Source organism: Xyrauchen texanus, chromosome 25 (assembly GCF_025860055.1).
Source record: "Xyrauchen texanus isolate HMW12.3.18 chromosome 25, RBS_HiC_50CHRs, whole genome shotgun sequence".
In the NCBI taxonomy this organism is placed as follows: Eukaryota; Metazoa; Chordata; class Actinopteri; order Cypriniformes; family Catostomidae; genus Xyrauchen; species Xyrauchen texanus.
This window is the reverse complement of record NC_068300.1, coordinates 19539403-19556052: the sequence shown is the minus strand read 5'-3', so window position 1 is coordinate 19556052 and position 16650 is coordinate 19539403. Positions and strand designations below refer to the sequence as shown.

At 39.6% G+C, this 16650-nt stretch overlaps 1 protein-coding gene across 2 annotated transcripts in view; it reads right to left on the bottom strand.

The window, feature by feature from the left end:
• The window catches only part of LOC127618829 (membrane-associated guanylate kinase, WW and PDZ domain-containing protein 3-like), a 214547-nt gene that overhangs the window by 17557 nt on the left and 180340 nt on the right, over positions 1–16650 (bottom strand). For both annotated transcript variants that reach the window (XM_052091470.1, XM_052091471.1), the window contains 9 exons: positions 11069–11260; positions 7473–8045; positions 5192–5223; positions 3302–3491; positions 2155–2249; positions 1736–1928; positions 707–901; positions 381–566; positions 98–194 (listed from right to left, as the gene is read on the bottom strand). In XM_052091470.1, coding sequence (XP_051947430.1) covers positions 98–194; positions 381–566; positions 707–901; positions 1736–1928; positions 2155–2249; positions 3302–3491; positions 5192–5223; positions 7473–8045; positions 11069–11260 — 1753 coding nt within the window. The remainder of the gene's footprint in view (positions 1–97; positions 195–380; positions 567–706; positions 902–1735; positions 1929–2154; positions 2250–3301; positions 3492–5191; positions 5224–7472; positions 8046–11068; positions 11261–16650) is intronic.

Sequence of the window (16650 nt, the reverse complement as noted above, 5' to 3'; positions counted from 1 at the left end):
GGTAGCTAAAACTGTAGAAATCCTTCCAATACCATTTTTTAGTAGAAAGAGTGTTTGTGTTGTATGACTGAATGTGCCGATAGGATGGCGCTTGTACCTGTCATCTCGGTTGGCAGGCTGCTGTCCCACGGCTCTGTGCTGGGTGGCTGGGCTCTGCTTTGCTGAACTCGTGCCTGATGGAGGGCCGCTGTGTTCTGAAAATAAATAGGATTATCAGCGTGGTAGACACAGTTGAAACTCCATTTCAACTTTCAGTTTAATCTTAACAGCTTTTCTGTCACAGCAAAAAAGAAATATCCTGTTATAATCTACTGCTTCCTTACACCAGCAAACAGTGCACAAAAGTAATAAAGAGAAAAATAATTTTTCCAGCAGCTCACCCTCCTCTGGCACCACGGTGAGGGTAACAGCATTTCCTGCTTCTTTGATAAGCTGCACAATGTCGTTGTGTGACAGCTCAATAATTGACTGGCCATTAACTGCAGAGATGCGGTCACCCACTTTAAGCCGACCGCTGCGGTCCGTGGGACTGCCATCTATGATCCGACCAATCTTATGAGGAATAACTGGGGAGAGAGATCAATTAATATTTAATTTAAACATCTTTGACATACCAAAAGACTAGAAAAGTGCTGAAAGAGTGATGGAGAGAGGCAGAGACAGATAGAGATAGCTGTGGGGGAAAGCTATGATATTAATTTCTAACCTCCCGGTGGAGGCTTGTTTTTAGAGGTGAGGATGACGAATCCGAAGCCCTCGTTGTCTTTGCGCTGCAGGGTGATGTCATAGGGCTGAGGGTGGGTGTGGCCGGGAACCTCAATGTGGGGTGGTTTGGGCGAGCCGTTTACCAAAGCAGAAGCCGGTGGAGCTTGAGGCTGTGCCCCATCATCTTCCTCTCTATCTGCTTGTCCAATTCAAATAAGTAAACACAGGTTTATGGTCAAACCAACACTATATGGCATAAGGTATATGGACACACGAACGCCACACCCATACGAGCTTGTTGAATATTTACTTTTAATCTAAAGGCATTGTATGCAAATATTTGAATAGCCAAACCTATTAATTAGAAGGGGGTGTACACATACTTTTGGCAATGTAGTATATGACAAACAATCTAGATTTGTATTGGTTGATGAACAATAACAATCAGAGAAGTTCACATTTTGGTAGCATAGCTGAAAATGATGCTGCACTAATTGTAATGCAAATGTGGCAATTATTATTGCTTAAAGCAAAAATAAACAAACTCAATATGATGAACAAAAAAAATCACAGTGTGCTTTCGCAGCAGAGCAACAGAACAGAAGTGTTGAAAAAATTGCTTAAAAGGATCAAGCCAAATTTTCTAATAGCTTCATTATTGCTATGGTTTTTTTTCCAAATAACAGTTTGTGGTTCCTCGAGACATTCTATTTTATGGTTACTCAGCTCTTCTAAATCATGTAAAATGTTAGCACATAAAGAGTCTTCTGCTTTGACTGGGATCACTGGCCATTAAATTTTGATTTTGTAGTTATTATTTTATAGCTCCCCTCGCCCTTTCACTCAGAATTAATGGAGCGAAACTCTCAGTTCTTGCTGGGAACGGATCTTTTCCAGACATCAGTCCTGGATATGAATGAAGCCTCTGGAGGGTGTCTACAGCACTCAGAGCATAAACACAGCCTTTAAACACATACACAACCAAACACAGATGGATAACCACTGGGTTTTTAGCAGGAATGGCACACACCTGGATAAGTGAGCTTTCTGCGCACTGTCAGCATCACCTGCCCATTGCGGGCAGCATTGGTCATAAGCTCCAGAACTTGTTTGTGTGATTTGCCTTTGACGGGAACACCGTCAATACAGATGAGCTCGTCGCCAGCGCGGAGACGGCCATCCTTTTCTGCAGCACCCAGAGGAACAATGGCACCAATATACACCTAAAGAGACACAGCAGTGTAAAAGGGTTAATATATACAATTTTACATCATCTGATATTGTTACAGCAGGGTCCAAAATGGTCTGTCTTTCGCAATCTTTTAAGGATAAAAACAACTAAATAATTACATTGTTGTAGAGATCAAAGTATATTTGTAATGCAAAATGCAGTATCATGGATAGTTAGAAACATTTTTATTAAAAACTTCAGAGCATGTCAAGACTTACTGGCTGATCTGGCCCTTCTCCACCCAGGACTCTGAACCCAAATCCAGTCTCCTGGTTCCTCTTGATAAACACATCCAGCTCTTTAGTGTTAGGAGCTGAAGATCACAAAGGAAAATTTGTTGTCTGCTTAAAACAAACCGATTCATCCATATACAGTGTACTCTTAAAGAGATAGTTCACGCAGAAATGAAACATTTTCAGAGGTGTATGACTTTCTTCTGCTGAACACAAACAAAGATTTTAGAATGTAAGACTTAGATTTAAGCTCTGTAGGTCAATACAATGCAAGTGAATGGTGACCAGAACTTTGAAGGTCCAAAAAGCATATAAAGGCAGCATAAAAATAATCCATATGACTATAGTGGTTAAATCCATATCTTCAGAAGTGATATGATTAATGTGAGTGAGAAACAGATAAATATTTAAGCATTTAGTTTTTACTAAAAATGTCAGCTTTCACTTCCAAATTCTTCTTTTGTTTTGGGGAAATCACATTATGTGTGCATATTGCCACCTACTGGGCAGGGAGAATTTATAGTAGACATACATTTTGATCCGTTTCTCACCCAATCTATTATATTGCTACACATTTAACCCCTGGAATTGTATGGATTATTTTTATTCTGCCTTTATGTGCTTTTTGTAGCTTCAAAGTTCTAGCCACGAGCAAATAGTTCAGATTTTTACTTGCCCTGCCATAATTTTGGCCCCACCACAAAAACGAAAAGACAATTTGTATTTTTAGCAACATTTTCATGTGTATGAAAAAGAATAAAAAAAAATACAACAAATAATTTGTCATGTTTTTAATTTGCAATATTAGCTGGAAATCTGGCTGATTTTATGCTTCCAGGATTATCAATTTCAACAAAAGCTCATATATCTCAGCCTGCTAGATAACTTAACCACGGTGGCATTAAAATAAGAAGAATTTGCAACACCAATGGTCAACTCAACACATAAAACCAAAGTTCAAGGCATAAACCTGTACACGCTAAATTAATTATTAAGATGTAGCTACAACATGATGCTTTCCCAATAAAGCACGTAACCGTTCCATCATATCTGGCTAAAACCTTCTCACACTAGCCTTGGGCCATCAGACCATTCTTATTGTTGAGCACTGATATAACTGAATTCAACTCACGTTTGCTGTCTAGCATGGCTTTAGACTTGAGGTAGAGCTCAGATGGGTCCAGTTTTGGTGAGTTAGAGCGCATGACATGCGGAGGGAAGGGGAGGGACTGGGGGGCTGGCTCAGCAGCACTGGGAGTTTCAGTATTGATGGAGCTGATGGCAATGTCCTGCTTCTGGGTAATCGGCATTGCAGAAGTGATCTACAACAAACAATCAACAAACATCATACAAACATTATAGCACTTCAAAATGAAAACTAAAAACTACACTAACATATCCAAGTAAACTATCTGACCAAAAGTATGTGTGTATACGATCCAATTCCAAAATCAAGGACATTAATGGAGACTTGATCCTCAATTTTCTGCTACCACAAGCTTCCACTCTATTGCAAAGGCTTTCCACTAGATGTTGGAAGATGGCTGCAGATATTTTCTCCAATTCAGACACAAGGTTAGGCACTGATGTTGGGTGAAGAGGCCTTGCAAAACGTTGGTGTTCTAATTAATCCTAAAGGTGTTCAATGTGGTTCAGGTCTGGGCATTGTGCAGGCCAGTCAATTTCTTCACACCAAACTCAGTAAAGCATTTCTTTATGACCTTGCTTTGTGCACAGATTAATTATATATGGTGTGCACATACTTTTGGTCATGCAAGCTTCTCAATGTTCTTATATACCCTATGTATTCACTGTCTTTGGTAATGCAGAGCAATTTCTTTAAGATCGAAGCATGTCCGTGTGTGTGGCTCAAGCGTAATATGATGCTTTACAAATGGCTTTGAAATAGATCATCTTCAGCAGTGGTTCTCCTCTGGTTTTGGTTGAACCTAGATTTTACATTGAACACCATGTGGTGACCCAACAGTTCCAAAATTGTGTATCATACAAAATTAATGTAATTTAAATAAAACGCTGAAATTAATATTGCCATGAACTGCATAGGCCCAATAATATGCATCATTATTAACATGATTAGGACAATAGGATTTTTATAGGATAATTTTGGATATGCATAAACCACAACAAAAATGTGATTTACTAGCCTAAGGGGATGTTCAGAAGCAGTGCAACGAATTGAACAGACTGCAGGTGATTTGAGACATTTTTTCAAAACAAATAATTTTTTAATTTGACGTGGAATCTGTAAAACATTTCGAGCAAGACACAAAAAAAAGATGCGGTGCAATGGTCAAAGACATCCATCTGGCACATGCTTACATAGAAAAACAATTAAAAACCAGCATAGGTGAACACAAAAAATGTTCTATGTGAATGCCCCCTTAGTTTTGTGAATGTCATGCATCCTGACAATGCTGGCTTCTGTCTATTATGACTAGATTATATGAAGTGATGGATGTATTTACACAAATATATCATAGAGTTTGATTGGATTCACAGCCTTTTGGTATACTCACTATGCACTATTATATGGTTATTTGGAATTAATTTACACTAGCACTGTTTTTTCCTGCTGTCTGCAACCAATTTTAGAGTCACAATCCACCAGTTGAGAACCACTGATTTACAGTAGAGCCTGTATGAAACCAATCATTTGAGAAACTCTTGGAAGAAAAGCCCACTAGGAAGTGCTCCTGAGGGGCCTGTTGACTCAGCAGGGATGTTCCTCTGCAGAGCCTCATGTTTGCCTTGAGGTGATTCACCACATCCAGCTCTTAAAATAACATTAGAGCATTTGGCACTTACTCTGTGAATAATGCACGATTGCAACGAACCTGCCTCGCTGGAAAACCGAGAACGAAAGCCAGCGAGGCCAATAAATAATGAATCCGGTTTCATCTTCATTTCACATAGCTTCATTTCATCAAAACTCTCTGGTGTCTCTCTGAATTAAATTCAAAGGGTTAATAATTATAGATATTTAGATTTGAGATCAACTTACCGGTTTGAGAGACTTCACAGGAGAGGTCTGACCTGCAGGCAGAACAGGAAAAAAAAGAGAATAAAAAAGAAGGGTGAAATGAAAATGAACATGTACAATTAGAGAGGTGCATTCCTAGATGAAATACTTGGGCATTAAGCACAAGGGGAGTTTAATGCTTGAGAGAGGCCATAGATATCAATTCATTACCTAAATTTAAAACCTTTAATGGCAATATCAGGAGATCTCCTGGTGGAAATTATTACACAGTGAAGAAAAATACTTTTAAACCAAATTCCGTCCCTGGAGTTTGGGTCTGGATCAACTTTATAGTTCTAATATTACTACATTGATCCTGTGGAACAAAACAAAACTCAACACTGGCCACTAAGTGGCAGTGTACTCCACACTGGGTTTATATAAAGTGGAGAAGTAAACTTGATGACATAATCTACACAATGAGTGTAGGACGGCCTATGCTAGGCATAGAGTTATTATACAACCAATGTTATTTGTGTGTGTGTGCAATGATAAAACCTCCATGTTAAAGGGATATTTCACCCAAAAATTCATTCACCTCATGTTGTTCCAAAACCATATGACTTTCTTTCCAATGTGGGACACAAAAGGAGATGTTAGGAAGTCATACGGGTTTGGAACAAAATGAGGTGAATGAATGATGACAGAAATTTCAAGAGGACAATGACTACCTATTGAAGGTTGGTTTGAGCATATTTTGAGTTTGTAACCGTGTTTGTGCACGTCAAAGAAGAAAAGCTGTCTTACGAATCTGCTTGACCTTTGTAACGCCAGTCTGACGGCGGTATTGTGACAACTGATACTTAGAAGTGAATGCAGAACCTGATATTTTTGCTTGGGCTACAGACAAACAACAGACCAGATGCAATATAGATCTGTGAGTATAGCCACTATGTGCTTGTCGCTGTGCATGCAAATACAGGCTTCAATTCAATACCAAACGCTGTCGGGGGGTTTCATCTACAAGTTCAGGAGATGGTAGAACTGGTGTAACAAATGTTTTACCAGCATGAGCTTCATGAGTTTACCAGCATGAGCTTTAATCCAGAAGTTCTCTATAGTCTATAACTATATGGACTATTCATAGGCTTCTATAATTATACCTAAAATTATTGACTGAAGTTACAGTTTTGGAGACAAATAAAAACAGCAAAGAGGCAAAACAGGCCTAATTTTTTTAATAATTAAGAATGACATCACTTTATCTCTTTTACTTCACAAACTGACTATATCACCTGCTGTAATGAGGCAAGCAATCAATTTCTTTTTTTAAAGTGCCACAGCATGTGTAAATGCTTTTTGCTTCAGGCATTAATGATGACATAATGATATATGCTTAGACGATAGTTCTTACCAAAAAGTGATTACTCACTCTCAGGCTCAAGCACTATTCCTCTGAACCCCACACAAACACAGCCATCTATCTCAGGTTGAGCTCTCTCGCCCACTCTGCTATGTCTCTCACTATCAACTCTCACTTTATCAGCAAATCTTCATCTTACATACACCATTTCTCTGTACTAATCTTTTACTGTCACACACTCTACCACGTACACAAATGTTTCACTACACAATCCATGGCTTTCTCACACAACGTTTTTGACACACCTGCCAGCGGGGAGTGAATAGAAAAAATGGTCATGAAACTTACTGGTCATGAAACTGTATTTTGCATAATTTTTATTACAACCATCTAATTTTCTCCTTATGACAATGGGAATACTAGTGACAAACAGTGCAGGCCAATGTGTCACTCAAAGTTTCATATAAAAGATTAGATTTCTTCTCTCAGAAACAGTATATCGATGGCAAAAACATGAAGACACAATGAGTTTGTATCCTACTACAGGCCTAGTTGTGGTGATGTAATACAAGGCAAATTACACATAAGTGTCAACACATGGAATTGTTCTGGGGATAAAACAAACTTTAGGCATCCTAGATTAACGTCTGAGGTAAAAGTTTCAATAAGATGGATGTTTTCTTGCTTCGCTTACATCAGTGATGGTCAGACTGTGGTTCTTACATTTGATTTAAACCATATATTACATTACAGTTCCAATAAAGGCCAATGGTGAGTAAGGGGTCATTCATACCAAGGTGTTTTTTGCATCCATCTGTGTGGGTTTTTTTGTCAACATGTGCAAAGCAGACATATTTTAAGAAAAATGTCAGTTGTTCACAATTGGTCTGAACAGCCCCTGAATCTTTTATACTTGCCAAGTGTTAATTTTGGACCCAGTCACTCTCTCTCAGCACTCACCTCCTCTGAGAACCAGCACGTTGACCTCACTACCCATGGGTAGGTCTTTGAGGATGTCCACCACCTGTGCATGACTGAGGGTCTGTACATTCTGCCTGTTAATTTCCTTTATCACATCCCCCTTCAGTAGGCCTCGGCACCACTGCGCATCCAGAATCATCTTCACCTTCTGGCCCAGTGGACAGTCAGCTATGGCAAAGCCAAATCCACTTGGCCCCTTCACCAATGGCACGCTTACCAGCTCGGGCTGCAGCAGAGTGGTCTCCCCTGCTTCTGGGTAGTGACCATAGGGCATGGGAGCAGCCGGGTGTCTGCCATCAGTGGTTACGTAATGGAGATCTTGGGGAGAGAGGTTACCATCTGAATGGAGGGGCTGCCCCTCCATAAGTGGCATGGCACTCACTGTGTCCCCTGTGCCCTCTTCACTGGAATTGGTGTCCTCTGGCAATGGGTATCCACGGCACAAAACCATATCCACATACTGATTTACAGGAATGGACTGGAACATCTGGACTACATCTGCATGGGTCTTTCCCAGCACACATGTGCTATTTATGTCCACAATAACATCACCTAAGGGACAGGAGAAGAAAAATAAATGTCATGATAAAGATCATATCAGCATTGTTCCAAATTCTAGTGTGCTGCCTACCTAGACAGCACGCACAGACATCATAGGAAATGCACCAAATTCAAAGGCTGTTTCAAACCGTAGGCAAAATTACAAGATACCTCATTTGTCCAAAATCAAAGGCAACATCACTTTTATCCTCAGTGGTACAGTCCTAGAATGCATTGTGACAAACTTGGTGAAAACGATCAAATTAAGCGTATTTATTAGATACCAGAATGTATTGACAGACAATAGTTCAATCAAATTAAAATGTACTATTTTACCCAATATTTGTGTATGGTATGTATTTTTGTGCTTATTAGATCACTGCGTTTTTAGTTTAGCAACATGCTAACATCAGACTAATCTGAAATTAAGTTAGCCTAGTCTGTTGTGCACTTCATGTGAGGAGTGGTATTTGTGTGGTGTGCATTAGTAACAGTTAAAGGAGTTGCTTCCTATGTAGAGTGTTTCAAATCAGTCACTTATGAGATTCTATTTTGGTTAAAATCCTGCCTAAGGAGCCGTTCAGACCGAATGCATTCTTGCCCTAAAAACATATACTGTACACAGCGCAACCAATTTTAAAAGATCTTTTTACCTAGACATTGCTTCTAAACAACTAAGGCGCTACTGCACGAGACGCAATGTTAAAGAAGTCCATCTAGCACATTTACATAGACCAATTAAAATCAGCACAGCTGAACACAAGAACGTGTCCTGTGTGAATGGCCCCTTAGAGGGCAGCTGCCTACAGTGTGTAGACAGTAGACAATAGGCAGCTCGTAAATCACCTTAGGCACATTAAATGGTTTTGATTTCAGCAATGAACATCTTGGCTCCTTTTGTAGAGTTTACGGAGGAGTATGTATTAGTATGAGGAGCACTGATAAAGAGGCAGTGCCAATATAACCATTACTTGAGCTAAAGTCAATGATCTGCCCTGTTGGCTTAGTCTAACTAATGGAAAGTGTGTCTATTGATCTATGCACAGTCGTTGGGGCATTCCTGCATCCGTTCTACTCTAGGCCAATCAATGGCATCCTTCCAGTCTTTCCTCCCTGCTAGCACTGTTAGCTCAGCAAGAAAAACGATCAATGCAGAGCAGGTCTGCAGGTACAGTACTGATCCATCGGTGGATTGGATCCAATTTCTTTCCAACACAGAGGCTCTTGTTAAAGCAATGGAGTCACATTCTCTTGGAAGTAATTGTTCGATCCGTGTCATCCTGCTATTCATAATATTGACATAGAACACACATCCTGTTAAAGCACCACAGGAGTCATGGTTTATTGTGAGAGAACAACACCAGGAACTCAAAAGGTACAGTTGTTCATGGCAAGCTGTTTCCAGGCAGGGTTAGGTAGGGTTGGTCATCCTGGCCAAGCGGGATTTTAACTGGTCCATCATCCTGGCCAAGCTGTTTTTAAGCTGGTTTGGTTGGTCTCCCAACCTGCCCAAGCAGATTTTAAGCTGGTTTAGCTGGTCTCCCATCCTTGCCAAGCTGGATTTTCAGCTGGTTTGAATGGTGTTCATCCTGGACAAGCAGGTTATTAGCTGGTATGGCTAGTTCCCATCCGGCCAAGCAGGGTTTTAGCTGGTCTATCATCCTTGCCAAGCTGTTTTAAAGCTGGTTTGGCTGATATCTCGATGCGCCCAAGCTGGTTTTAAGTTGGTTTAGCGGGACTCCCATCCTGGCAAAGCTGGTTTTTAGCTGGTTTGGCTGGTGCCCATCCAGGCCAAGCTGGTTTTTAGCTGGTTTGGCTGGTGCCCATCCTGTCCAAGCTGGTTTTTAGCTGATTTCCCATCCTGGCAAGTTGGTTTTTAGCTGGTTTGTCGGGTTCCTATCCTGGCCAAGCTGGTTTTCAGCTGGTCTCCAATCCTACCCAAGCTGGTTAAAGCAGGTTTAGCTGGTCTCCCCTCCTGACCAAGCTGATTTTTAGCTGGTTTGGCTGCTGCCCATTCTGGCCAAGCTGATTTTGGGCTGGTTTGGCTGATCTCCTATCCTGGCCAAGCTATTTTTTAGCTGGTTTGGAAGTACCCATCCTGGCCAAGCTGATTTTTAGCTGGTTTGGCAGGTCTCCCATCCAGGCCAAGTCTCTTATCCTGGCCAAGCTGGTCTTCAGCTGGTTTGGCAGGTTGGACAGCTGGTTTCTCAGCCTGACCTGCTTAAGTCCTTAAAAAAAAAAAAGCCCTCTAAAACCAGCAAAACAGATCAGCCTGTACAGTACATGTAGATAAACTGAGAATTTAAAATGTGTGTTATTAAAAGATGTGCAACACACTTGTAATGGATTATGTTTTTATAACAAAATGTAGTGTTGTAATGCCAGATAGAGAGGAAGGGCTCATGAAAAGCCATTTAACCTTTTTTTGATGGTTTGTTGACACAAAGTAAGAATTTGCATAAAGAAACTGCACATTGATTAATTTACCCCTAAGCGTGCATCTATGAGCTGGCTGAAGGCATGTGTACAGCACCAGAATATTTCATTATACCCAAGAATTAATTTTACAGTTTTATATACAGACTGAAGTGTCTAAGGAGCTGAAGTATGGAGGCAGTTGTTACCTCACTTTGTATTGGAGGGTGGTGAGAGTTAGTCTAAGCTCTGTAATTATTTCAGAATGCAACTCTGCAGGAATGCCAGTCCCCCTGATGCTCACTCACTAATTCAAATTTATTGTAGCACCATGTATGCAATCAAGTTTTCTGTACATTTAGAAGATTATTTACTGGTGATCTGGCAGCACGGCAATGCTCAAAATAATGGAATCTAGCCAAGAAATGCGTCTCACAATGAATCACATATCGTACCATTCAAGACTGCAGGGATAAACATGAATGAGGCCGGGTGTTAATGTGGGAAAGGGTACTTAGATCTAATTAATTATGTGACAGCTTGACGAATAATGCATCAGTATTCATAAAATAAGCTCAGGTTGCCTCAGAATAAATGAAAAGGAGCCAAGCGTATTTTACCTGAAGCGATTTTGTTATCCTGTGCAGCAGGTCCATCTCTCAGGACATTCTTGACCTGCAGGAATTCGTCTGGTCTGTCTCCACCGATGATGGTGAAACCAAAGCCCTGGGGACTCTTTTTAAGGGTAGTGCGCAAGATCGCCCCCTGTAGCTGAGACGGGTCCCGTGTGAATCCCCTCAAACCAGCTTCATCTAAACAAACAGGGGAATATATTATGTTAATTGAGACACACAAAATTGTGTGCTTGTTAAAGATGACATTTTTCAATGTTACTGGGATATTTCACCCAAAAATTCTCTCAAAATGTACTCACCCTCATGCCATCCCAGATGTGTATGACTTTCTTTCTACAGCAGAACACAAAAATTAATTGAATTTGCTTTCATTTGAAAATGCCAGTGTGCTTATGTTACGTGAACTGAGTCCACTTGTTGATGTGGTCTCCAAAGCTCTCGTATCGCTTTAGAAGACATTAATATAACCACTGGAGTTGTATGGATTCATTTTATTATGATTGTCTGTGCTTTTTGGAGCTTTAAAGTGATGATCACCATCCACTTGCATTGTATGAACCTACAGAGCTGAGATATTGTTCTAAAAATGAAAGTCATACACACCTGGGATGGCATGAGAGTAAAATAATTTTCATTTTTGGGTGAACTATATAGCAGCCTTTGAGTGACATTGAGTGAGGTGTAACATGACATTAGGCTGTACAGAAGAGACATGAACAGTAGAGGGCAGTCGTGTTTCATTCTTTGAACCAACTCCGATTGCTAACCGTTTAGTGAGCGAGTTCATTTCTCACATGGGACCACCTTAGCCAGTTTCAAAAAATGCACAGCAAGCAATATTGATCAGCAATGGCAATACACTATTGTTGACTTCATATCACTGACTAAGAGTATAAAATTACAACATTTTTGCACGCTTCATTTTGATACATACCATTTCGTTAGGCTATACTAATTGTTCACCGGTCCTTTCTCATGCCTAAGCTGATGCACGGCTTGTGCTTGGCCGGTGATCTGTGAATCTCTCTCGCAACCGTAATGCAGCAGGAAGCTGAAAAAACCTGGACAAGCCATTTTAATTGTGTGTATATACTGTGCACATATCGATAAACCACTAATGATTCAGTTACTTAAAGCAATTTTATTTAGTATGCACATTCTGATTATATTGATGCTTAAATATGTGCATTACATAATGCTCGATTTTATTACGCTCCGGTTTATGGAGTTCAAATGATATTCAGACCAGGGCATTCATAAAACGCTTGATGTGTCTTTATTGCTACTCAAAACAATGATCAGGAAGAAAACACATTTTATCACACTTTCCTTTTGTGGCAAGGAGGAGGGCAGGGCCGGGCTGTGATGACGCACGCCCGGCCCCTAGTCAGGCTAATCAAGCCGACGAGAGGGATAGCGAGAGAGCTACAGGCAGCTGCCCTGTATGCATTTGTGTTTATGTCTTTTTGTTTAATTAAATATTACTTTGATGCATCATCCGGTTTTCACCTCCTTTCCCTTTTACCCCGTTACATTGGTGCCGAAGCCTGGGAAGGAGGTGGGATGCGCCGTAGTAGAGTCCTCACCACTACCATCCACCCCAAAGGAGCAACCGCGGCCATCTGCCTGGGGCGAAGGAGACCCCTACCGACCGCAAAAATGTGGCAGGGTCAAAGAGAAGGCCACCATCTGCATGCGGGGAGGGGCTAACTGCCGACCGTCTGGAGTGGGAGAAATTTTGCCAGGGGCGGAGGAGACCCCTACCATTCACCAAAACTCGGTGGGTCCACCAGGGGCTGGATGACTGCCTCCAATTCACCCGGGGAGGAGCGGCTGTCATCCACTAGAGGGTGGAGGGGTGACTGAGGACCAGGCTACGGCGTATCAGAGAATCGGCGAGTATGTTTTTGTTTTTCTCTCTCTCCTCTCTAATCTCAGTTACCTCCGCTTCTGAGACAGTCAACCCACAATTGCACCATTTATTAAATAATTTCACATTTTACAACAAATATTAAATAAAGACATTCTCCACATCCATGATCGCATGGACCGATCGGCCGAAACCATTTAAGCGATGCAAGATAAATTTGTCCACAGCCTCTCACTACATATTATTGTTTGAATTTGAGGTGGGGAAGTTACAAGCCAGTGTTTGTCCTTTAATTAATTCATAAAACAAATCAACTAGGTTTAAAATGAATCACTATAAAATATTTAATTCCAATAAAAATATTAAAACAAACTCTAATTGTATAATTATATCATACAAAACTCTATGCTTAACATCCAAGCAAGCAACATAACACAAGTTACATTGTCTGACATGCCTGGTGGAAAAAATAAAAAAATAAATATTTGAAATATCCCAAATATTTTAACACAGGTTTACTTTGCCAAGCACAACAACAAAAAAAAAGTTAATATTTGCATAAAAAGAAATATCGATGTCCTCCATTTCAAAATACTTTGGCCTATATCTTTTACATGTAGTTTGCTTGGATATTCTGAAATAATTCACTGCCCGAGAGGTTTCAGATATAAAAATAATAATCTATTCTACAATATGATCATAGACAGCTGATCCTCCACACGCATGATTACTGTAGCTGCCAAGCCCCTCTTTTATTCAAGTTTGCTACAATAACTAGTTCTGCCAGCCAGGTTAAAAAGTGTGCATGAGATAAACAGTTGTAGATATTGAAATAATATTGCATGCTTTTCCTTCAAGGTTTGTGAATAGCATACATATATTCTGCTCCGCAATCGGTCGTTTTAACATTGCGACTCTTTATTTTATAATGCAAATACTGTAGGCCAAGTTCCAAAAGTTGAACATCTGTTGCCTATTATTACCCAAGGAAATGAGGGAGTAAGACGCAAATCAAATGCCACCAAATGCGCCACCAGTTTCCACAAATCAGGCTCTGTCTGTCCTAATCATAAACCCAGACTCTGTTCATTGGAAATAGCATTAAAAGTTAAGTGTGCTAAACACTTGGATTCCAACTTCTGACATAAGAACTGCACTATTTAATATATGTTGTTAAATTTTGAATAATTTCATAAATGAATGCATTCTCCGGGTCAAAAATCACACTGACACCGCACTTGGCGAAACCATTATTTGAAGATGAATTTGTCCAGTCACAGAGAAGCCTTCACTTCTTACTAGTTATTAAGGTTTGAATTTGAGGAGGGGTAGCTGATCCTTGACCAGCAGTTATGATCCAGCATTTTCCCGGAATGACAATTAAGATTATGTATTAATTCACACATCATGCCCATCAACCTTGACCAGCCACACACTCTGCCTATTTGTGAGCCATAAAACAAATCAACATTGTTTGAAATTAATCATTTTAAAATATTTAATTCCAAGCAAAAATATTTGAAAATCAAAATAATAACATTCAACACTTTGTGCTTAACATATTAAATGAGGGAATTAACTATGTGCTACTCCCATAAATAATTGTGAATGATTAGGCAAATACAAATCCAGAGGTTCTCAAATATAATAATCCAACAACCCTCTAAGATATCAGGGAAGAGTCCGTGTTTATAATCAACTATCCATAATATTTTTTACATTACACCAGACTTTTTTATTTATGAAATAAGACAAGCGTTACAAAAGCTCTTTGCAGTGAAATTAACAATGCGTATCCATATTAAACATGATTTAAAACAACAATGTATTTGCTCTACACATTGAAATTTACATAATCTTTTATAGTAACCCAATACAATTTTTCAAGGAACTCGTGGCCTCCCTGCAATAAACGCATATAGCAGCCCACGCTTTGGAAACACACGTATTAGAATCAGTCTCACTTTGTCACCTTTGCAGTCCAGCATTTCTTATCAGAGCGAAATGTAGCCTTTATATTTAATATTTTCGAATACATTTCTAACAAGGTAATAAATTAAAATGCGCTTGAGATACTGTATGACGCACCCACAAAAGACGCACGCAGCAGGCGACCTGCCACTAACTAGACAGAGGAGCGTGAGCAGCCTTGTGGTGGATATTGTGAGAAGTACAACACATGTATTTTCATTCTTAGAAGTCAGTCTGAGGTAAGTTGAGTGATTTCACATGATGGATTGCCTGATGGTGTATGAAAAAAAAAGTGCATCTGTACCTTTCACCTATCCCAGTTTCAAATACTGCGAAAACTTAAGCCACTTGCATGTTAATCTTCCTGCAAACTGCAATCACTGTGGCACCTTTAAAACATTGCTTTGTTTATTTGAGCATCCTGACCAGCCCAAGATGTGAAGTTGTGTCAAAATTAGTTACGTTTCCTTTTAATTTTATTATTGCACTGCTGAAACAATAATAAAAACAGACTATGAATAAAACGAGTTGGAACTGTGGGAGAGAGAAAACTACAAAAAAGGATGACTCAGAAAGCAGTCTCAGTAGGACGCCTGGATTCCATTAGTCATTTATATTCAATAATGCACACACACACACACACACACACACACACACACACACACACACACACACACACACACACACACACACACACACACACGCGTGCACACACACGCGTGCACACACACACACACACACACAGAGAGACAGAGAGAGAGACAGAGAGACAGAGAGAGAGACAGAGAGAGAAAAACATGTATTACTAAATGAGCAAATGATTGTTGGATTGGATCCACATCCACTTCAATTAATCATCACAGTCCATTCATTACTCTCTGTTTAAATTACAATTCGCAATTTACAACCACACCAGCATATTTATGAGAGTGTTCTGGTGAAGAACTCTGCTAATTAATAAACACTACACAAATGCCCTAGTAATATTTGGTGACAATGTTTTCATCTGATAAAATGTTCCCTGATGAGGCAATAATGATCCTATTTTTTTCAGAAACTAATTTGTGGGGTTAGCGAGCACATCCAGATCAAATTTTCAAGCTGTATAAATTATGTTGCCATGTTGAACCGCTATAAATAAACTTAAAATACTGCACTGAAATAAAAATTTTTTTTTAAGAATGCTACGTAGTAATTAACTAGCAGTAATTACATTTTTTGGCCGTTCTATGTCAGGCAGTATCATGCAGTGTAAAACATATTGGATTACACCTGATAATTATTGGAAGGACATCACAAATTGAGGAGATGTGATTGTGTCAGAGATCTAAGGTAGTTTATTAGGGAGTTTGAGTGGATATTGATTTCATAGGTACCTTTTAATATGAAGAATACAAAAATTTTTTTGTAATATATTGATTACGATATATTATGAGACTCTCATAAAACTTGAGCCCAAAAATTTGACATTATATACCTCAGGGTGTAATAAGGTGGCTCTGAGGAAAAAAAAGCCTCTCCAAACAAATAAAACATTATAATTGTACATAAGAACAAATTACACATGCAAACACAATGACTAAGGTTTTCATAGCATGCAGACATGATTTTAGAAATTAGATTTCACAGAATGAGTTTCATTCTGTGTCATTTGAGTCATCATTGAGTCTGTGTCATGTACTTGGCACCATCTCCTGGTGGCCAAACTTACTTAAATTGATTGATC